Source organism: Euprymna scolopes, chromosome 32 (assembly GCF_053919585.1).
Source record: "Euprymna scolopes isolate OS-2025 chromosome 32, ASM5391958v1, whole genome shotgun sequence".
In the NCBI taxonomy this organism is placed as follows: Eukaryota; Metazoa; Mollusca; class Cephalopoda; order Sepiida; family Sepiolidae; genus Euprymna; species Euprymna scolopes.
Window position 1 is genome coordinate 88,949,897 of NC_136513.1, and position 23,079 is coordinate 88,972,975.

The 23,079-nt window shown below is 35.2% G+C and overlaps 1 protein-coding gene across 2 annotated transcripts; it reads left to right on the top strand.

Annotated features, from left to right (window-relative positions):
• The first annotated feature begins 243 nt into the window (after positions 1-243).
• Positions 244-23,003, top strand: LOC145256475 (uridine diphosphate glucose pyrophosphatase NUDT14-like). Of its 2 annotated transcripts, none has more exons than XM_080115417.1 (5): positions 244-708; positions 6,563-6,606; positions 15,466-15,530; positions 17,175-17,388; positions 22,758-23,003. In XM_080115417.1, the coding sequence occupies exons 1-5, from the start codon at positions 289-291 to the stop codon at positions 22,984-22,986; spliced, it is 972 nt and encodes a 323-aa protein (XP_079971543.1). In that variant the 5' UTR covers positions 244-288; the 3' UTR covers positions 22,987-23,003. The 2 variants fall into 2 exon arrangements, with proteins under 2 accessions (XP_079971543.1, XP_079971542.1); XM_080115416.1 differs by lacking the exon at positions 6,563-6,606 and adding an exon at positions 9,102-9,145 and having other exon boundaries at positions 251-708.
• Positions 23,004-23,079: the final 76 nt, after the last annotated feature.

Genomic DNA, 23,079 nt, shown 5'->3' on the forward strand with positions numbered 1-23,079 from the left:
GTACCTTTTTTTATATAATAATAATTATTAAGTAAACAATAATTAAATTCTTTAACAATAATATATTTATTTTTTAAATTGTGTTACAATAATTACAATAGCAAATCAAATGACATTCTTACAGCCGGTGTGTACCCCCAAAAACATGTACCAGTATTTTTCTTATATTTTGATTTTTATCTAAAAGTTTCAAAAGAAGAGGAAAAAAGCGACGTTTACGGAGAGTTTCGAGTTTCTTTTTACAAAATATCATCTAAGGGAGGCAACACTCGAATCCGGGGGTGAATTATGTGGAGACTCTTACTGAGAATTCGTTATTATCCGCGTTTCGTGGAAATTGCTCAAATTCAAGCTAAAAATGCAGAATTCGGCGAAAAGTGCGTCACGCGGTTTTCACCGCCTTCTTTTCTCACCGTCAGTTTATTCGAACCGTCGTCAGTCGCACAACAACTCGTGAGATTTCCGTCCTGTGTCCGACGAAGTGTTTATACCTCGGCAACTTCCGGCAATATTCGGGAACCGGTTTGTTGTACACCAAAGAAAGCCGGCATCAAATCGTTCCGTCAAAGTCAATCTCATCATTATTTCACGTCCGATACAAATCGTCGTAATCGATTTCTCAAGATGGTCGATTCAATCTCCGACATGATTATCACACCTTGCGGAGAATCGAAATATATCAAACCGCTTCGACTTCATTATAACCAAGTAAGTTTTCAATTTGGAAATAATTATCGGGTTTGTATTACTGTACACATAGATTCGAAAAATTTGTCAAAAAACAAATATATAACAAATAAATGTTATCAAAGGCAAGATAAGTTACTTTTCTACCAAACTGGATATATTTTTTGTCTTTTTATTCAATGTAACATGTTTATTCAGCTCGAAAAAACATGCAGTGTTTACTGATGTATTGGAAAATTCAAAATGGCGCCCGACTCTCTCTTTAACACGGTAAGTTTGGGAAAAGATGTTATAAATAATAAACTAGACAAAATACTATTAAAAAAACACCAAATATATGTCAACTGATGTCACGGTAATATATATTGAGCGAATTTCTAACAGTATTTTGTCTAGTTTATTATTTATAATACCTTTTCCGAACTTACCGTGTTTAAGAGAGAGTCGGCCGCCAGTTTGAATTTTCCAATACATCGGTAAACACTGTATGTTTTTCGAGCTGAATAAACATGTTAAATTGAATAAAAACACGTGAATTATATCCAGTTTGGTAGAAAAGTAACTTATCTTGCCTTTGATAACATTTATTTGTTATATATTTGTTTTTTGACAACTTTTTTCGAATCTGTGTACAGTAATACAAACCCAAAATACATCTTTTCTGGTAATAATAAAAATAAAGTTCGTTTCATTTTGTTTTCGAGTTTCCGAATCGATGTTTAGGTTTTATGGACGAGGACGATTTTTTAGCGGTGATTTGGCTAGGGTATTCCGATATGGACATTTACTGCGAAATTTATTTAGTAAGAACGAATTAGTTTCGTTATCTTTCTTACTAAAATGAAATAAAATGATTCTTTTATTTTTTCATGCGTACCTGTTCTTCCCTGTTATTATTTTAGTAAGAACGAATTACTTTTTCTTAATCTTAATAATGAAACAAAAGTAATTTTGTAATAAGCCGGCCAGCGGCCACCCATCAAAAATCATTTTGGTTCAAATTCTGTAGAAGTTATCAACATTTTAAAAGTGCTTGTGCTTGACAAGTATTGCTTGTTGAGGTGAAATTTAACAATACTAGTAGAACATTACATTTTCGACTGATTTTCAGCAAATGTGTAGTTTAGCGGCGTAAATTATTTGATAGACAAAAAAAATTATAACTATATATTTTATGGTAAATGTGTAGTTTAGCGGCGTAAATTATTTGACAAACAATTTATAAAAACTATTTATTTTTTATATAAAACCCATTATTAGACCCAAAATCTGAAATAAAACCCGAAAAAAAATTTCATTTTTATTATTTTTTTCATCATTTTTTTTTTTTATTAGACTAAATGTACGATATTCGAAGCCGCTGAATTGCTTTTAAAATTTGGCCTAAGGTTTGACAAATTGGCCTCTTTAAGGCCAAATTTGGCCTTTTTTTACGCTCTTTCATTACAAAAAAATATTGTGGCCAAAAACATAGTTCATGAAAGAGCATAAAAAGGCCAAATTTAGCTTTAAAAAGGCCAATCTGTCCAAACTTAGAAAGGCCAAATTTTAAAAACAATATGGCGACCTCAATTGTCGTACATTTTCTTGTCATTCTCAGACTTGAGACCATTTCACTTGTAACTTTAAAGACAATTAAATATTAAGAGACTTACCATATTTTCCTAACCAGGCCAAGTTCACACTGAATCTCATACATTTTTTGTAACTGTATCTGTGTAGTTTCTGACTTAGCCAGGACACACTTCTGTTAAGATTTTATTTTATATAAATAGATGATAAAGTTTTAGTTTACCAACCCCGCAGCATTCACCTCTAATTTGTCGACTTTTATAGGTTTTCGGATGTGTGTGTGTGTTCGTCAATCGGAGTCGATTATGACCATAGACAACTAGTTGTGTGTCCGCAGGTGGCTGATCTGTCCAATCCGGGTGCGGAAGCCCCTGCCACGTGTTGGACATCAGTGGCTGAAGACGGCCACTTCAGCATCTCGGGCTTTTCACGCAGCGCGCTTCTCTTTTGCAGATTCAGTTCGTCTTGCCTCCGCGAGCAGAGAGCCCTCGTGTACCAAGCGGCGCCAGGTTGGCCTTTCGGAAGCACTGCTTTCCCATGAGTTCACGTCAATGTTGAAGCCTTTCATATAGGACATCAGAGTGTCTTTGAATCGTTTGCGCTGTCCACCAGCTCTTCTCATTCCGCACCGGAGTTCACCATAGAGCAGTTGTTTTGGTATGCGCGAGTCTGTCATCCGATACATGTGGCCTACCCAGCGAGTTTGCGCTTTGCTGATCGTAGTGATGATGCTTGGGAGCTTGGACCTCTCGAGAAAATCAGTGTCTGGGATCTTGTCTTGCCAGCGAATGTTCAAGATGTTCCGAAGACATCGAAGGTGGAAGTGGTTTAGTTGTTTTTGTGACGTCTGTAAAAGACCCACGTTTCACAACCATATAGAAGAGATGTCAGGACAACTGCTTTGTACACTTTGACCTTTGTGTACTGCTGAATTCCTCTTCGTTCCCAGACTGTTTTCCTTAGTCTGCCAAAGGAGCTGCTGGCCTTGGCAATGCGGTTGGTGATTTCGATGTCGATGTTGGCAGCACAAAAGAGTGTACTGCCAAGGTAGGTGAAATGGTCCACTGCTTTCAAGCTCTGACCATTTACTTGGATGTTCGGTTCCTGGTACGTGTTGCCAGGAGCAGGCTGGTGCATGACTTCTGTCTTGCTCATACTTATTGTACGCCCGAAGTTCTCACATGCTGAAGAAAATTTGGTTGGGAGACGGAACATTGTGTTGGTTAAGGTCAGTCCATAGGTGGCACAGGTCCTCAGCAGCAGAAGACCATTGCTGTTGCACTTTCCTATCCCATGATGTCCGATGATACCTGACCACGCTTGGTGATCCTTGCCAACACAGGCATTGACGTCACCGAGGAGGAGCTTGTCGGTCTGTGGTACAGAGGAGAGGATGGCTTCGAGGTCTTCATAGAATTTGTTTTTGGTTTCTTCGGGGTTGGTCATGGTTGGAGCGTAGGCACTGATGATGGTTGCAAATGTTTTCTTACTCAGCTGGAGCTGTAGCTTGAGAGTCATGAGGCGATCGTTCACGCCTTCAGGAATGCTGTCGAGTTTGCCCACAAGATGATTTATGATAGCAAATCCAATGCTGGCCTCGCGGCACTCTTTATTGCTACGTCTGCTCCAGAAGAATGTGTAACCACCACCAGATTCAATAAGCTGACCAGTGCTGGGGAGCCATGTCTCGCTGAAAGCAGCTATATCTACTCCATATCGTCCGAGTTTTCTGGCAACTGAGGCCGTTCTCCTTTCCGGCCTTCTGGTGTTCGTCATGGTTGAAGTTGGATCGAGTAGTGTTCTGACATTCCAGGATGCTAGAATCAGTTTTTTTTGTTCTTTTGATTTTGACCACAAAGAGGGAAGCCCACCAGCCGCGGTAAGCTGGCCAGGTTGCAGTGGAATAGGCCATGTTTGGAGCACCTTTTCTAGCTCCGTCCTCAGGCTAGGAGGCAAGCAGAGCTGATCCTAAAAAAAATCCTGTTTATGACACTAAACTACATCCGGCAGCAAGACCCAGATCAGAAGATCTGGTGTCTGAGGAGAATGTCAGTACCTCTTGATTGCTGCTGTGCTGGGCCACCTCTGAGCAAGGTGCAGTACCCATAAGCCCCCCCCCTCCTTCGCTGGGTTACAGCTGGGGCCTGGGCAGGTGGAGCTCATCAGTCCTGGACGACAGTCCACCTACGGGAGTAAACCCAGACAGAAAATCAGGAGTGGCGCCCCTCAGGCGGTTGGGCAGTCCACTGCGCATCCCTCCGGCAGCTCCTGCATCCGGATAGGTCTCCCCCTTTCTCGACTCCTCCCTGCCGCTGGGCGAGGCTTATTTCGGAAGAGAGAGTGAGGTTGGTCCTGCGCAAGCCTCCTTCACTTAAATCTCCTTCCAGCGCTAGTCATTGACAACTACAAAAGTCCTGTGGTGATGGGTGAGCAGCGGTGGTAGCAGGTGCAGAATCACTGGAAGCTGCTAGCTGCGAACTTGCACATAGGCTGCTCAGGATAAAAGGTGAATAATGTCTGGCAGCTGATAGGATGCCTCATCTCTAGCGAGAACAAAATTATAGGAAAATTAAAAATAAATGGTGCTCCTACACTATTGGGATGAGATTTTGTAGTCAATAAATGGGGTTTTCAAATAAAAAAACAATGGTTTCAATTTTTTTTTTTTTTTTTTTTTTTTTGTCAATTATAATAAGTTACAATGTATGGTAACTTCCAAATTATGCAGTCGAAATTACTTGAATATTACTGAATTATTAAAAACTAAAAACTTTAATCGTGTTAGCAAGTGAAAATGGCATCTTGTTTAAATCGAAACAGAAAATTACTTCCCTTTTGAACTCTCCTGTGTCTTATGAGCGTTTTCATCAATTTTTTTTTTTTCTTTAATAAATAATTTTCTACTTTATCGATTTTCGGAATTTTTGTATATAATCATAAAAATATGAGAAATACGTATATACTATCGTTTTTATGTGAAATTCAGTTTTACAATTTCTGAATTTTCATCCTAATAGTGTAGAAGCGGCAAAGAAATAAACATCGAATATATGCAACTTAAGAATTATCACAAGGGGAGACAACTTATGCTTTACTTTTTCAAGTAAATTCCAGGGAAGACAACTCTTGCCGTACTTGAAGCACTTTAACAGATGCAATTTAATGAATGAATTCGTTGAAATTGGATAAATGTTTTTGGTACTCTTAATTTGACCCGAATTCTCGTGAATTCTCGTCAAGCATGGATCGGGCGAGACCGGCAATCATCGGTGTCAGCCGAGCGCGTCGTAATAGATGCAAACTAATAATAAAAAATTTTTTTAAAAAACTGGAAAAATACCAAAAATACAAATGCAAATAATAAAAAAATAACAAAAAAACAAAAACTACCTTGAAAAGTGAACATGTTTATTTCATTTCAGTATTTAATTTTTTTAATTTTATTTTATTTATTTATTTATTTTTTTTGCAAAATATTTATCAACAGAAAGTTTGTTTTTTTTCTCCAAGAAAAGATTTTTAACAATATAATTGTTAAGTGTAAGTACAGGTTTTTTTGTTTTGTTTTGTGTTCTTTTTTTTTTTTTTTTTTCAAGACTTGTTGTTCAGTCAAGTTCTTTTGGTGGCACTGTCCATTTGTACATCTCCAGGAGAAACCATCCTTTACACACAATCTTTTTTTAAGTAAACATTTGTGTTTACAATTGTTGCACCTCATTTTTTGGGGGACAGCAATTTCTTTTCCTGACAATGAGATTGTCTGCATCGATGTTTTCATTTCTTTTTCTAACATGTATAGATTTATTTTCTTGCATGTCATTTTTCTGTTTGGCGAGTTTGAAAATATATTTGTTTGTCACCTTTTCTTTCTTTTTTTTTTGTTGGTTTAGTCGCTTTCTTCCAATTCGAATGTCCTCTGCTTCCATTTAGATAGCGCTTTTTCATTGGCTAATCAAACTCCCAAAACTTCGATTAAAAAAATAAATAATAAATAAATAATTAATAAAAAAAAAAGTCACCCCCACCTCCTTAATATCACCTTAAAAATTAATAAAAACATAACAGAAAAAAAATTAAATAAATAAAAAGTCGAGTTAGCGTTTCAACATTTTTGAACAACGCTCGGCTGACACCGATGATTGTCAGTCTCGCCCGATCCATGCTTGACGGGAATTCACGAGAATTCGGGTCAAATTATGCAAGAGTACCATGTTTTCGTTTGTGCCTGCATGTACATCTATTACTCCTTTCTGTGTTTCGTTTTTATTTTTATTATTATTGAAATCTTGTTTCTTTTCTGTAGAACGGACAAACAAAAACGTGGGATGTTATCCGAGAGCATGAGTGGTAGGTAGATAAAATTCGAAACGATTGTTTTTGGATCGTTTGAGTTTCCCTTGTGAAATGCTGAGGAAATACGTTTTCTCAAAGTTTTAACAATGTTATGTTTCTGATTTTTGTTTTTGAGATGTCAATTTGGGTTCTCTAAACTATTGTTCGCATCTTGAGTGTTATTCTAACAATGTTTCGACCGATCTGATCTCCAAACTTCCCCAGGTGTATTTTATCGAACTCTAAAATCTTTCATTCGAATTCAAGAATCTGTAGTAAAAAAAAATTAAAAAAAAAAAAATGGCGACATCTTCTTTAGAAGACGCACGCCTCATTTTGAAATCAAGGTATACAGGTGTTTTGAATTTTTTTTGTTGGGGGGAGGGCACTTCTGTATGCGAAGACCACGGGACGAGTTATCGCCCTCTGCTCTTTGAATAAGAAGAAGCCTCTTTCGGTTGTTTCATGAACCTCAAATATAAATAAATGTCTCCGAGAACGCAAAAGAATATAATAACGCAACAAGTAACACAAAAAATATGAAAATTAAAACATTTATTTTATTTAAAAAAATTTTTAAAAAAGGTAATGTAATTGTAATGTTTTAATATTATTCCTTTTCAACGATAACTGAAAAAAAAAAAAATTTGTCCAAAACATGAAACATCTATAGGGCTCTTTCAATGTCAAATCAACAAATTTAGGGGAGGGGCACAAACCATGTCCGACACGGATTTTTTCAAATTTGATACACTCTTAGATCTCCATGAAAGGAATTGAATGGCACTTCATTGATTGAGATTGTCGGACTGACTTCCTCATCTTGGTTGTTATAGTCACAACGTTTCGGCCGTTTTACCCTCCAGCCTTCATCAGGTGTTTTGTATCAAACTGGGGAACCGTTTGTTAGGAGTCTCGAACCCAACCCTTTATTATTATTACGGGGGTACTGTGTTCGGACTCTAGTTAGTCTCTGGGACATAGTTGCTGATTCTCTGTTTTGAATTTTACTTTTTTACTGCCTTCGTTCAGGATTGAACTCACCTTTGGGTAACTGTAAACTTTGATACAATGTCTAGGACCACTCAGCCATATGTCACTAGGACAATTCTTAGCTGGTTTTTGTTAATGTTAAACCTATGTTGTTATTCAAGGTTTTCTCTCTATCAGAGGTGTCCAAATTGCATTCAGCTCTATGCTTGGTTTGTCAGTGGGTCTCTCTGTTTATTATTTTTACTTCATCCCATAGGGGGCGATGGTCCCCCTCTCTCCATCCAGACATGGTTGGCTATACCCGATTTTTCCGTCTCCCCTTTAGTTACCGCTTTTCGGTGTGCTTCCACCCTTACTTTAAGGGGGCGCCATGTTTCACCCTTGTAAACCTTTCTGCAACTGCATGGGATAGAGTATATGCAGTTTTTGGTCATGTTCTCCTCCATGCGGGGCTTCACTCGTACCAGGTGTCGTCTGAGTGTTGACTCGCTCTTGAATACCGTCCTGATGTTGTAGGGGGAACATATTTTCTGAATCTTTGCGGAGATGCCTCGTATGTATGATAGGCAGACCGTTGGAAATTTTTGGGTTTCATTCTCCTCTCTTATACTATTAACACGTCTGGTGGATAGTATGCTATCGGGGTAGTTGTTACGACGGAGCTTATTCTTCAACCTGACCATTTCTTGGTGGTATGTAATGGTGTCGCTACTTATTGTCTCTGCTCGATGTTGTAAGCAGCGTGCGATTCCATGTTTGATACTGTATGGGTGATGGGAGTTGAAGTTAAGGTATTGTCCGGTGAAGGTAGGTTTGCGATATATGGATGTCTTAAACTCATGCTCTGTGTGATATGAGTATATCAAGGAAGGCCAGTTGGTTATCTATTTCTTTCTCCATTGTGAACTGTATCAATGGTCTTATATATGGGATTAAGCTACACTGAATATTCGGCGTTTCATCCACTCTCGGATTCCTCAGGCTTATACGTTGATGAAACGCTGAATATTCAGTGTAGCTTAATCGCCATATATATTTTATAAATTACTAATATATATATATATATATATATATATATATATATATATATATAACTTTGAATAAATCGACAAACTGTTTTGGAAAACACATTAAGATGCAAACATTTTCATTTATTTTTTTTAATTGAAATATTTCTTATTAATTTCAGATTAAATCATTCTTCTTCATAGAATGAAAAAGTTCTTCAGTTTGTTTTTTTTTTTTTTCTCTCTCAAAAAAAATGTGTCTATCCCACACGTTGTTTAATCAGGTTGTTGACACATGGTTCTGTTGGAACTCTCCAGTAGGCTTTAAGGCGCGTGTATGCCGCAGTGTTAAAAATTGAAACCATCTTTAAAATTAAAATTTTGAATAAACAGACAAACTGTTTTAGTAAATATATATATATATATATATATATATATATATATACATAAGAGATAGAGATAAGAATTATTTCAATATGTTCTTTTGTATTGATTTCTTTTTTCCTGTAGAGTGGCTCTCAAAAGGCGTGGGATGTTATCAAAAACCATGATAGGTATGTAATATATATTCTTTAAATATCTTTGCATAGGTGCATTAATTAACCCTAACACGCATACGCTTTCCTAAAATGTATCCTATTAAATTTGTGTGCGATGAAAAGGCATATAGATACTCTCTCTCTCTCTCTCTCTCTCTCTCTCTATATATATATATATATATATATATATATATAGAGAGAGAGATTTGTGTGCGATGAAAAGGCATATAGATACTCTCTCTCTCTCTCTCTCTCTCTCTCTCTATATATATATATATATATATATATATATATAGAGAGAGAGAGAGAGAGAGAGGGAGAGAAGCTTTAAGTCAAAAAAAAAAAAATGTGAAAATAAAGAATGCAATTTAAATTCTTGGAAAAAACAAAATTTAACTTATCACACAGACTTAGCACCTACATAATCCGACTTCTAAAAAGTTTACAATTACAATAGATAATTCAACTATATAAGGATGTAAAATACATAGCTCTCGAGTAAAAGTGCCCTTGTCTGTCTGTCTGTGTGAGGAATAGTCTCTACCAAACTACTCTGTCAATTTTTGGTCTACAGATAAATATGAATATGTATGCCACTGTTTTTTCAAAGCACAAAGCAAAGCAGGGTTATCTGTTTACTTGAGAAAGCATTTTTGACCAATGAGCATATGCAGGTTCACCATCTGTAGAGGAGTGTGATGGACAGCTGCAGAATTGTAATTATACATGCGGTGTCACAGAGGTTAGGAGATGTTGAAGATTGCATATTGAACCCTCATTCAGCAACTTCGATGAGACCATTATATAAAGTGCCCTGGTCTGTCTGTGTGAGGAATGGTCTCTACCAGACTACTGTTAATTTTTGGTCTACAGACTTAAAACTTGATGTATAAGTGATTCGGACCTGTGTAACATATTTGATTTTGCTTTTAACCAGCTAAAATAGCAACTAAGTGGTCAAAATTAAGATCTAGCTGATGATGAAGCAATTTTTTTTTAATAATAAATACTAAATTTTCATAAATTAAAATATACTTAAGCATATTTTACCATCGGGCAACACCGGGCAGCCTACTACTTATATTATAAATTAAAGGAAATAACATCATAGTTGTAATACTATTTAATGCACAGCTGTGAGAAAAAAGAAAGGGAGCATCGATGTAGTGAGCAGATTTTTGTCTTTGTTTTTAAATTTTAACTGGTTTTGCAGACTCACTTTTTTTTCTGATTCAAACGATCTCAAATGCTGTTGCTTGTTCTCTGCTGCAAGCTCTCCTCCTGAGATGTCCTCACTGATTCAGTTAATTTCTTCATCATCATCCAGATGGTTTCAACCACAAACTCATTGAACCACCCTCTCCTCGGGGTTGAAAAACATGATGCAGAGGTCAACTGAAAACTTGGCTTAAAACATTGGAACATGATTTTGCTGACGACACTACCATCTATGGTAGCACATCTAAGACAGTAAACGACCAAGTTCTCTCTGATTCTCTCTCCTCTGATCTTGATCACGTTGTACAATGGGGAAAGGAGTAGCTGGTTACCTTTAATGCATCTAAAACCAAGCTTCTATCTTTACAAAAAAAGATACCAAGCTAATCCTGAGCCTTTATGATGTTCACCGTTGGAACCGTGATAACCCTTGTATCTGCTGCTGCTGCTGCTTTTTCTTCTTTTTATCTGCCTGTTGTTGTTAAGCATCATTCATGATTTTGTTGGCATTTGTTGCCCTCATATTTTCTAGAACGATATCAGGTGGTTGTGGGAAGGACAACATGAAGGTTGCTAACATCCGTAAGTGAAAATGTTTCTGTAGAATGAACTGGATTTGAACCCAGGTTGCCGGTCCGTGTCGTTAACCACTGAGCTAGCATCACCTCCCTGCATCTGGTAAGCATTCATTCGGGATGTGGCAAATTTCCTGGATGAAGCCAGCCCAAGCGCTCCAGGGTGAATGCTGGAACAAGTACAAATAAGATCCAGACAATCCAACCCAAGCTCAGTGGGTGCACCAACAGGTTACATTTTCTTTTCTCAGCCTTATTTTGGTTAGGTTCAAAAACAGGGTTCCCACTGATTGTTGGGTCTGAAATTTGGCAGTTCACCATAACTTACGTATATCTTACAGAGTTCAAAAGAATAAAAAAATTCTTATGGGGGGGGGGGGGTTCGATCTTTTGCTGGTTGATTTGGCCTGGAATGTCCCATATACATATATATATATATATATATATATATATATATATATATATAATGAATGACTGACAGGAGTGTATATTCCAAATTTCACGATGTTGACTGTCTTACAATTTATTCCTTTAATTCAGTTGACACAATTCTTGACAGCATCTGTTTTGTAGCGCAAAATCAATCACGTAATTATTATATCAATCAGTGAATCGATCTTGCCATCGATAGACACAGAGAGAACGAGAGAGAAAGAAAGTGAGGGGGGGGGAGAAAGAGAGCTGATCAGTTACAAACGTTCAGAGGAAAAGAAAAGAAAGGAAAAATAGAAAAGAAGAAAGAGAGGCATAAGGAATCAAAGAACATAAGAAAATAAAAGTAAAATAAATAAGTAAAAAAGAAGGAAGAAAGGAAAAGAACGAGCGAGAGAAGGAGATAGAAAACAAACGGCAATGAAAGAAAGTGAAAACGGAGAGGAAAACAAATATAATCATTATTAGGGCTACGACAAGAAAATATTCTTTTCGTTATTTTGACTCTTGAGTATATATCAGTTAATATCTTGTGTTTTTAGATAAGATGGTGTGGTTCTCAATTGATTAACTGTGTCGGATATATACTAGAGAGTCAAAACAATGATAAGAATATGCTCTTGTCATAAGCCCTAATCATCAACCCTGCATATTTATCATTTACAGGTATAACGGGCAGACACACAAACTGAAGCAGAAAAGTAGAATGAGTTAAGCTTCTCATCAGAAATGGAGACGGGCCAGCATTATACAAAATATAAAATATAGGCAGAAGGAATCAAAGAACAAAATATCTAGAAAGAAAAAAAAGAAAAGTAAAATAAGTAAAGAAGGAAAAGAAGAAAGAAAGAAAAAGAAAGAACGAGTGAGAGAAGGAGAAAAGAAACGAACAGCATTGAAATAAAGGTAAAATGAAGAGGAAAACAAAGAGAGGTCATCACATATACATATTTATCCTCTACATTGAAGCAAATATATAAAAGTAGAATGAGTTAAGCTTCTCATCAGAAATGGAGAAGGGCCAGCATTATACAAAATATAAAATATAGGCAGAAGGAATCAAAGAACAAAATATCTAGAAAGAAAAAAAAGAAAAGTAAAATAAGTAAAGAAGGAAAAGAAGAAAGAAAGAAAAAGAAAGAACGAGTGAGAGAAGGAGAAAAGAAACAAACAGCATTGAAATAAAGGTAAAATGAAGAGGAAAACAAAGAGAGGTCATCACATATACATATTTATCCTCTACATTGAAGCAAATATATAAAAGTAGAATGAGTTAAGCTTCTCATCAGAAATGGAGAAGGGCCAGCATTATCTTCTATATATATAAAAGCCAAACGTCTGTGTGTATGTATGTATGTTTGTTTGTAACGCTAAAACTTTTGAAAGACGGAACCAAACTTGACAAATTTGGTATCATATCGAAGCCCCGTCACCCGGATGACAAATATCGAAATTTCACGTCAAACGGACCACTAGAAGTTGGTCAACTGATCAGTTATCTTCGAGGGAGGGCCCCCAAAAAACCTGTCATTATCTATATATATAAAAGACAAATGTTTGTTTGTAACGCTAAAACTTGAGATGAAAGATTCCTCTCCCCTAAGAATAAAACATATGTTCAATATCTGCTTTTGTTTTTTCATTGTTTATACGGTCCCGAGTAACGCCGGGTAGCCCTGCTAGTCTATATATATAAAAGCCAAACGTCTGTGTGTATGTATGTATGTTTGTTTGTAACGCTAAAACTTTTGAAAGACGGAACCAAACTTGACAAATTTGGTATCATATCGAAGCCCCATCACCCGGATGACAAATATCGAAATTTCACGTCAAACGGACCACTAGAAGTTGGTCAACTGATCAGTTATCTTCGAGGGGGGGGCCCCAAAAAACCTGTCATTATCTATATATATATAAAAGACAAATGTTTGTTTGTAACGCTAAAACTTGAGATGAAAGATTCCTCTCCCCTAAGAATAAAACATATGTTCCATATCTGCTTTTGTTTTTTCATTGTTTATACGGTCCCGAGCAACGCCGGGTAGCCCTGCTAGTCTATATATATAAAAGTGGAAATGTGCGTATGTATGTTCGCTTTTTGTGTATGTCCAAGAAAGGCTTTTTTCAGAGGAGCGGTCGGTCGGCTCACAACTTCTTAAAACTTTTTATATCACATATAATTCATAATATCTCCGTGTTAACAACGGAGGTCGCCTGTCTGTTTAATTTGCTTGACTTCGGGAAGATAAATATGCAACAGTTTTCGCTCACCGCATGGGGATTAGGCTTTTTCGTATAATAAAAGCGACACTAATTCTGGCGGTATTTTTGCTGGTGGCGATCGCCGGAAATGTCTAAAAGCAATCAGCTTTGATCAATGTGGAAATATTTTCCTTATATCAGACAATTGCTATTCAAATTGGACAAGGGGAGCTGGTCCCCCCCCCCACCCCCACCAACATCTTGAGAAAATAAAAATAAAAGTGTTCCGGTACTAAATGAAATACTATCCCGCAGTTAAAGTTGACCTCATTAAGTCATTAAAACGTGCACCTGCCAATTCTAAGTAATTAAATAAATTCAAACGTGTTTCCGTTAGTATCTCTCAGTGGCCCAATGGTTAACGTCGCACGCTTTTTTTTTCACACTTTAATTTCCAACTTTCGCCTCAAGGGTTCGGGTTCAATCCTCATACTCACCTACTAAAACTTATCCCCCCCCCCCCCCCCCCGCGGAGTTTTGATTTACCCAAAACCACACGCACCTCCAAACACCCAGGCAATGCCGGATACCCCTGCTAGTATAAAATATAAAAGAAAGAAAAATGAAATAAAAGAAAGTAGGATTTTTTTTTTTGTTTTTTTTTGAATTGTATTATTAATTATTGTTTATTATTATTATTTTAAATTATTACCTTTCCAATGTCCTATTTTACATTAGTATATTAATGGGACCTACAGAAAGGCAATGAATTGTTATAAAAATCTATTTTTAACTAACCTGGGTGCCCGGGTGTTAAGCAAAAAAGGAAAAAAAAAAAAGTGGTAGTAGGCAGGCAGACTCGAACCCGTGTCGCGAAGGAGGAAAAGAATGTGAAAAAAAAAAAAAAAAAAAAAAAGAAAACATGACGTTTTCTTGTTGCAGCTATCTCCAAACCGGAAGTGACGTAGGTTTAAACTAAGGCTAGTCAATCGAAAAGAGGGGGATGACTTTCGAAAATATCAGCGAAAAAAAGCGACCACTCCCTGTAGAAAAGTGCTCAGTTGAGGGTGAAGGGATTAATGTTTATAGCCAATTTTTCGATATTTGTTGTCCGAAGGGTCCAGTTTCAAAATTATACCGATTTCGTGAAAATCCATCGCCTCTGTCGAAAGTTTTAGGTAGACCGGCATACATACATACATACATACATTTAAACAAACGGGTGAGATTTAGGGTTTGTATTACTGTACACATAGATTCGAAAAAGTTGTCAAAAAAACAAATATATAACAAATAAATGTTATCAAAGGCAAGATAAGTTACTTTTCTACATAACTGGATATATTTTTCGTGTTTTTATTAAATGTAACATGTTTATTCAGCTTGAAAAACATACAGTGTTTACCGATGTATTGGAAAATTCAAGATGGCGCCTAACTCTCACTTTAACACGGTAAGTTTGGGAAAACGTATTATAAAAAAAAAAAATAAAAATAGACAAAATACTGTTAAAAAGCCGCCGAATATGTCAACCTATGTCACGGTAACATATATTGAGCAAGTTTTTTAACAGTATTTTGTCTAGTTTTTTATTTATAACACCTTTTCCCAAACTTACCGTGTTAAAGAGAATCAGGCGCCATCTTGAATTTTCGAATACATCGGTAAACACTGTATGTTTTTCGAGCTGAATAAACATGTTATATTGAATAAAAACACGAAAAATATATCCAGTTTGGTAGAAAAGTAACTTATTTTGCCTTTGATAATATTTATTTGTTATATTTTTGTTTTTTGACAACTTTTTTGAATCTATGTGTACAGTAATACAAACCCGAGATTTATGTTATAGAAGATGTGTACTTATAAAATAAAAAACATTCCATCTTCTTTTTCTTATCTTTACAGTGTCTGTGTGCTTCTGTTCAACCGCCAGCGCGAAGTGTTCGTCTTTGTAAGACAGTTCAGACCAAGTGAGTCCCGATTGTTCTTCATTCTTTGATGTATAAATGCCCGGGATTAAGGGAGATAACCGACGCCTTCTTAGCTCAAAATCAAAGCCATTCTTATAAGTTGGCTTAAAGTGCGTTGCTCTTCACAAAAGAATAGTGGTCTCCTAGCCTTAAAATTGCGAATATGTATACATTTATTATAAAGAGTCAGACTTTAGGAATTAAATAATTTTAAGAATTAAAGCTCAATAGATATTTTTCAACTCTAGAGAATGTATCATAAATAAATAATAGAAGGTTAGATCGAAGTAAAAATATCTTTATTCATTTCTGAAAAGATCATTTATTGATGGACCATTTCATTATCATTTAGCCAACATACAAAGTTATATATAGAGTAAATTTGCTAGGATCAAAGATGTCCCCATAGTGCAACACTGAGATATATTCAGAAAATCTATCTGTGAAATGCATTAAATTTCATTTTGGAAAGAACATTGTCATTCCTAAACTAATTAAGAGTAATTAACTTGCGTCATCTTAGTGAATGGTTAAAACTGTTTCTATTTTTGTTGGTTTTGAAATTTAATTTAGATGTTTTTTTGTTTATCAGGAGTATTTTCTAATCGCAAGAAATTTATTAAGTGATTTCCTACAAACTTCTTGAATATTAGAAACTTTCCATGTGTGATTTGAATTATTTAATTTATTATAAACTCTTTGAACTTTACTATCTTCCATTCCCACCCCAGATTACAAATCCTTCTTTCTGGAATTGACAGAGTATACTTTTATTGATTACTAACAGGCCGCCCGGCATTGCCTGGTCATAAGATACACTTAAATTTATTTTAATTCACACAGATTACATATTTATTATTACAGAGATAATTCTCTATCGATTATTATATTGAATCTAATATATAGTAGTGAGATCAAAACTCTGTGTGTGTGTCGGTTGGCATTAACCCTATTCAGGTTTAACTGGCTTCCTCCAAAGGAGGAAATTTCATGGGAGTATGAAATTCATAAGCGGTTCCCAATCACATATATATCCCTGTTAGGGGGAGATGACGATGTTAGGTTTTTGCAACTCTTACAGAGAGGTGTCGACATCTTCCTACATACAGTGCTTGGAATTACCAAATGTGTCACCTATTTTTTTTATATATATATATATATATATATATATATATATATGACTTGGGTGCCTTCAACTAGAACCAAAACCAAAAGATACAACTCTTCACCTTGAATTCTTAGCTTTTGAGCCATGCCTATATATATATATATATATAATGATTTTTTTAATGAAGAAAAAAAATTTGATTATGAAAATCACAAGAGAGACTTGAAATAGGGAAATTCATTTGAAGTAAAGTAAGATAGACTTGTGAAATGTAGTTTTAAAAGTAGTTAATAATAAGTTTCACGTGGAAGAACTATGTGACCTCTTAGCATTCATCTGGCCAGGTGCATGAATTCGGTTTTGTCTAATGCAGAAGAGCCATGGGACATCCTGACATTCTTCCAGCCAGGTGCGTGTCCTAGCCTAATTCCTAATGCTTCAAATGAATATTGACTTTATTTTTTTGAATAAAGACAATGTTTTTACAATGAAAAAATAATTTTTATAACATGTCCTGTTTTTGTCTTTCTTCTCAGTTATATATATGAACCGCAGTGAAACATATGAAGAAAATGGCATCACTAAAATCGACTCCAGCAAGTTTAGCGGGAAACTGGGCATCACAACCGAACTGTGCGCCGGTATTGTCGATAAGAATTTGTCACTCCAAGAAATTGTTCAGGAAGAAATAATGGAAGAATGTGGTTACAAGGTTCCACTCGACAACATTGAGCGAGTCGCATCGTACAGGTAGGATAACGTTCTTGAAAATTTTTGGTACATATTTTTTTTTTGTTTGTTTTTTACATTTAGTTAAAAAAAATTTCAATATTATTTTTTATGTACTAATCACGTAACAAAGATGTCATATTCCAAAATGACATAAATTGATCAATTATTTATTTATTTTTTTAATTAAGAAAATCAAATTTTATGAGGAAGTGAAGAAGAGGCCCTGGAGCAGCCATATTGTTTTCAATTTTGCCAAAATCCAAGGGGGACAATTCAACTACAGAGATTTTGTTTATACTCAAAATAATTAAAACTTTTTAATTGCTAAAAATCATAAAATTTGATTTTGTTAATTAAAAAAATATCTACTTGATCAATTTATGTGATTTTTGGAATATGAAATTATGACATCTTCATTCTGTGATGAGTATGTATATTATAAAGATTTTTCTGTATTTTTGTTTTTTAATCAAGTGTAATTCTAAATAATCCCCTTTTTTCCCCCTCTCAATCAGGATTCGCACAGTTCTTGAATTTTGACTTTTGCCTTAAAAAGGCCATACTTTTATTACTTTGAAAAATCCTTGAAAATATGGAAAATGTCTTGAAAAGCTTTGAAAATTGTATTCTATATGTCGAGTTAAAATTTCTGTCAAATTATTAAAAATAAAGTCAACATAAATCTTTATTTCTGCTTTTATTTATAACTAACCTGGGTGCTTGGCGTTGCCCAGGTGTTTGGAGGTGTGCGTTGAGCAAAAACAAAAAAGAAAAGAATGGTAGTAGGCAGGCGAGCTCGAACCTGTACCACGAAAAAGGAAAAGAATGTGAAAAAAAAAAAAAAAAGTAATGTCTTTGCTAGTACGCCCAAACCGGAAGTGACATATGTTTAAATTTAGGCTAGACAATCAAAAAAAGGGGATGAGTTTCAAAAATATCAGCGAAAAAAGCGACCCGGTCCCTGTAGAATAGTGTCCAGTTGAGGGTGAAGGAATTAATGATGTTTTTAGTCAATTTTTTTATATATGTCGTCCGAAGGGTCAAGCTTCAAAATGATACCGATCTCATGAAAATCCATCGCCTGTGTCGAAAGTTTTAGGCAGACATACATACATACATGATGATTGCTGCAGCTTTCCAGATGATTGCCATCACATTGAGTTCTCCTGTTTTTGTTGTTCATGCCATCTCAGATGACTCTGTAGTCCAGCCGCAGATTTGCACATCTTGAAGCAGATGTGACATACAAATTGAGAAATTTCCATCGAGTTGACTTCCTCTGGAGGTTGAAGGTATTCTTATAAACTATCACGTCTTCTCAAACCAGCAGTAGACTACATACATGCATACATACATACATACATACATACATTTAAACAGAAAGGTGAGATTTATATTATAGATTTAAGATGGGGGAGGGGGGGGGCTAAAATGACCGCCTCCATCCCTAAAAAAAATTTTCCTTTTGCTGACGGGACTCTTCAATGGCAAATTCCTCCCCTGCACCCTACCCACCACCTAAAAAAGTAAAAAATTGTGATAACTTTAAATGAGACTGAACAGGTCGAAACAAAAATGGACAATACGGTAGCAATCTTAGTTGGAAATTTAAAAGACATGAAGAGAGTTAATATTTGAGATGAAATAAAAAGAATTTAAAACTATTTTTAAAAAAAGAAAAAAAAAATTATGCAGGTAGGTTACAAAGTAACTTCTATTAGTTATGGTAACATTTATGTAGCATGTGGCCTTTGGGTCAAGGTCAAAGTGTAGCTTCAATTTCTTGTTCTCTGTCAGTGGAGGAGAAATCCTTCATGACTGAGACAATTTTTATTTTTGTTCCTTTTCACCACGTTAAAAAACGACCTATTAGTTCTAGTATATATATATATATATATAATAACATGTAACATGTCTTCTTAAGATTAAGGGTGGTGGTGTTTGATCAACACTGCTGGGGAGCCATGATGTAATATACTGTTTTGTTTTTAAATCCCCGAAACAGTGTTTCATGGTAAACAACTGATGATCCCTTGAAAAATAAATTATTGGTATTATAGTAAATTCGAGAGCGAGTTGATGCAGTGATTGCAGGTGATTAAATGACTTACTGACTAGATGGTTTTCTAACGAATGATAAAAAATATTTTTTTGTATAGTTTTAAAGGTTAAAAACTTCCAAAGCTATATATATATATATATATATATATCCGTATTATTTGGATTCATCATACTACTCTTCTCATCATAATGTTTCGGTCAATGTAACCTCCGACCTTCTCCAGGTGTATCATGTCAAACTCAGGAATTTGGATAGAATTTCGAGCAGAACCTAAGTAATTTGCAATTGTATTTTTTTGGTCGCCCACACTGAGGATTGAACCTTTATCAGCCATCCCCTTAAGTAATTGAATTTATCCAATTTCCACTACTAATTACTTTTTGCAATTGATTTTTCCAAGTACTCTAACCACCGCGCCACGGGTCCTTGCAGACAAATTGTATGAATTTTAAGAGCCTTAAACCTATATTTATTTCTGGTTTTAAATATCACTATTTATTACTAATTATTACTATATATATATATATATATATATATGGGTACTAGTGCACTTATTGATCCGTGCTGAAATTAAACATTATTTAACAAGCCATTCTTAACATGGGGAGAGGGGTGTTTTTAACCTATTATATACCTTACAATTGTTATTCAAAAAATATCATGAAAATATTTAATTAAACTTGGAAATACGATTTCAAAAAATAGCGCGGATCAGTAAGTGCACTAGCACGTGTGTGTGTGTGTGTGTGTGTGTGTGTGTGTGTGTGTATGCACAGGCGGCAAAAAAGAAAGTCTGCACTTTTCAAAAACTGCAAATTTAAGCCAAATTTAATGTAACTGTTTAAACAAACTATACCTCATTTGATTGGTCTTTTATTCTTCTATAATTTTACCTGTTCATATTTGACTTTTAATTGAAATATTCGAGTGCTCACGGCAATTTAAAAAAATAACTTCAAATTGAGGAGGCAAAAAGAAAGTTCACACAATGGAAAATTGTTATTTAAATGTAACTTTAAGACATTAATGCAACACAAATACAACAGGAACACAATGATCTAGTTAATATTTAGTAGCATAACCCTTCTGCAATTTGACAGCCTGCAATCTTTTGGGAATTCCTTGAACTAGACTGCAGCAATACTCTGGGGAAAGGGCGTCTCACTTTTCTTTAATTTTTGCGCAAAGTTCTTCCAAATTTGAAATTTTATCATTGCGTAGCTGTTGCTTGATGTAATGCCATATGTTTTCGATAGGATTGAGGTCTGGAGATTGTGCAGGCCAGTCCAAACACGGAATATCATGCTTTTCCAGGAACCTCTTGACATTGCCAGCTGTGTGAATGGGAGCATTATCCTGCATGAAGATGGGATTATCATACAAATTCTGACCAAAGTAGGGTAGAAAATACTGTCAACATATTAATGTACTTGGTCGAATTAATTCGACCTTGCAAATAAACTATAGGCTCTGGACCATTGGTACTAATAATTCCCCACACCAAAACTGCACCTCACCACCTTGCAGCATTGAAACTGAGCACCTAGGTTTAAATTATTTGTCTTTCCTCCAACAGACGTACTGCCTACCACCACTGCCTAGCCTATTGAACTTGCTTTCGTTGCTAAAAAGCATTTTTGACCAATCAATATGAAGAGTCATGATCTTCATTGCATCTGGCGAAGTCGAGATGGCGCCTTCTGTTCTTTACAGAAATCATTGGCTTACGTCTTGCAACATATCCTCGCAAATTAAATTCCTTTAATCTGCTCTTGACAGTAGAAAGAGAGCACTTATTAACAAGATTGCACTGTTGGATTTGGAGAGCCATTTCAAATCTGTTTCTTAAGCTACGGATCTTGTGGTGACTCGTTTGTAAAAAATAATAATACTAATAAAAATAATAATAGCATAAGCTAGGACTTCACCATCATTATCACAATCATTATTGTCTTAAATCATCATCACCATCATAATTATTATCATCGATTTAACACATGTTTTACATGCTGGAATGCACTGAATGGCTGTCAGAAATTGGCTTTCAAAATAACCTATCTCTGGCCAGATCTTTATTTATCCTTCTTTTTCTCAAGTCCATTTTTATCACTTCCCCATATCTTCCTTGGCCTACCCACTGTTAATTGAACCTGTTATCTTAATTGTTTTTTTCCAGAACAAATTTTTTTTTAATCTCCAAATTCAGTTCCTGCAAATTAATCAATGTTTGAGTATTTAACTAACAATATAAGGAATTTAATGTCCATACGTTATCACTACGGTTGTGACAATAGAATAATCTTTTCATTCTTTTGACTCGAGTATATATCCAACACAGTAAGACACAGTCAATCAACCAAGGACCACATCAGTTTATATAAAAACATATAAGATATTACCGGATATATACTCAAGAGTCAGAACAGTGAAAAGGAATATGCTGTTATCACACCTTAAAAAAAAAAAAATGACATCGTCAAATCAGTAAAGATGGTGATGGTGAAGGTGATGTCGTTTAATTGAACAATTCTAATTTTACTAATTTTCAAATGAATTGTTTCAAAATCAAAATTATGTTTTCCCATTGATTAAAACAATTTCAAACAAAAAAATGTTTGTTTTATCGATCTTGAAGAATATTTAGCTGACAACGACAGAAAATATTTATTGTTTTGAAAATAATTTAATTGTTACAATTTAAAAAAAAAAAAAAATATTTAAAGAAAATTTAGCTGATAATGAAAAATTCCTGATTCCCAAGTTTGACAAGAGACACCTGAAGAGGGTCAGAGGTTACATTAACCGAAACGTTGTGAAAATGACACGCAAGATGAGAACAGTAGTTCGATGAATCCAAATAATACAGATATTGATGTTTGTTTGTTTTGCATAATACTGTGTTGTAATCTGGCTTATAACGTATTTTTATTTTAAAATTTAAACAATGTTTATATCACCGAGAACATTACATGGACTAAAAAAAAAGATAAATTGGTGGAAAGGTTTTTTTTTTTTTTGTTTTGTTTTTTTTTTTTCTAGAAATAAAGAAAATTAATGGCAAATGATTGACACCATAAAAAAAGGGAAATATCGGAAAGAGAGAGGGTGAAGAGGAAGGAAAGAGAGAGAGAGGGAAGGAGAAGTGAATGCTAATGTCACCTGACGAGCTGGGTGAGCTAAGTTCGAATTCAGTTAGTTCCATGGCATTAATGTTACTATGGGTGTGAGGTGGGGGGGGGGGGAGTAAAGAGAGAATAATCCAAACAATATGGAAAATCAACCCTCATTTCAAAAATTCAGAAAATGTTGTTTTATTTTGTTCTAGATCCGGTGTGAGTACAACTGGTGCTTGTGCGACGCTGTTTTATGCTGAAATAACGGACAAAATGAAAGTTGGCAAAGGTGGTGGACTCGAGGAAGAAGGAAAAAGGATTGACGTTATTGAAGTTCCAGTGTCAGAAGCAAAGGCCTACGTGATGGATGACTCTATACCAAAACCTTCAGGAATTATGTTCGCTGTCTTCTGGTTTTTCGATGCAAAGTGGAAGAAATAAAAAAAATTATATTTCCATTCCAGTTTTTTGTTATTTTGTTTTATTTTCAGAATTTTCCTGAAGATTGAATCAATTACGACTAATAACTATAAA

Coding starts and splice junctions, on each gene's coding strand:
- LOC145256475 (XM_080115417.1), top strand. CDS start 289: ATGTGGAGACTCTTACTGAGAATTCGTTATTATCCGCGTTTCGTGGAA. Junction 709..6,562: donor TTCGACTTCATTATAACCAA/GTAAGTTTTCAA, acceptor TCTTTTCTGTAG/AACGGACAAACAAAAACGTG. Junction 17,389..22,757: donor GAGCGAGTCGCATCGTACAG/GTAGGATAACGT, acceptor ATTTTGTTCTAG/ATCCGGTGTGAGTACAACTG.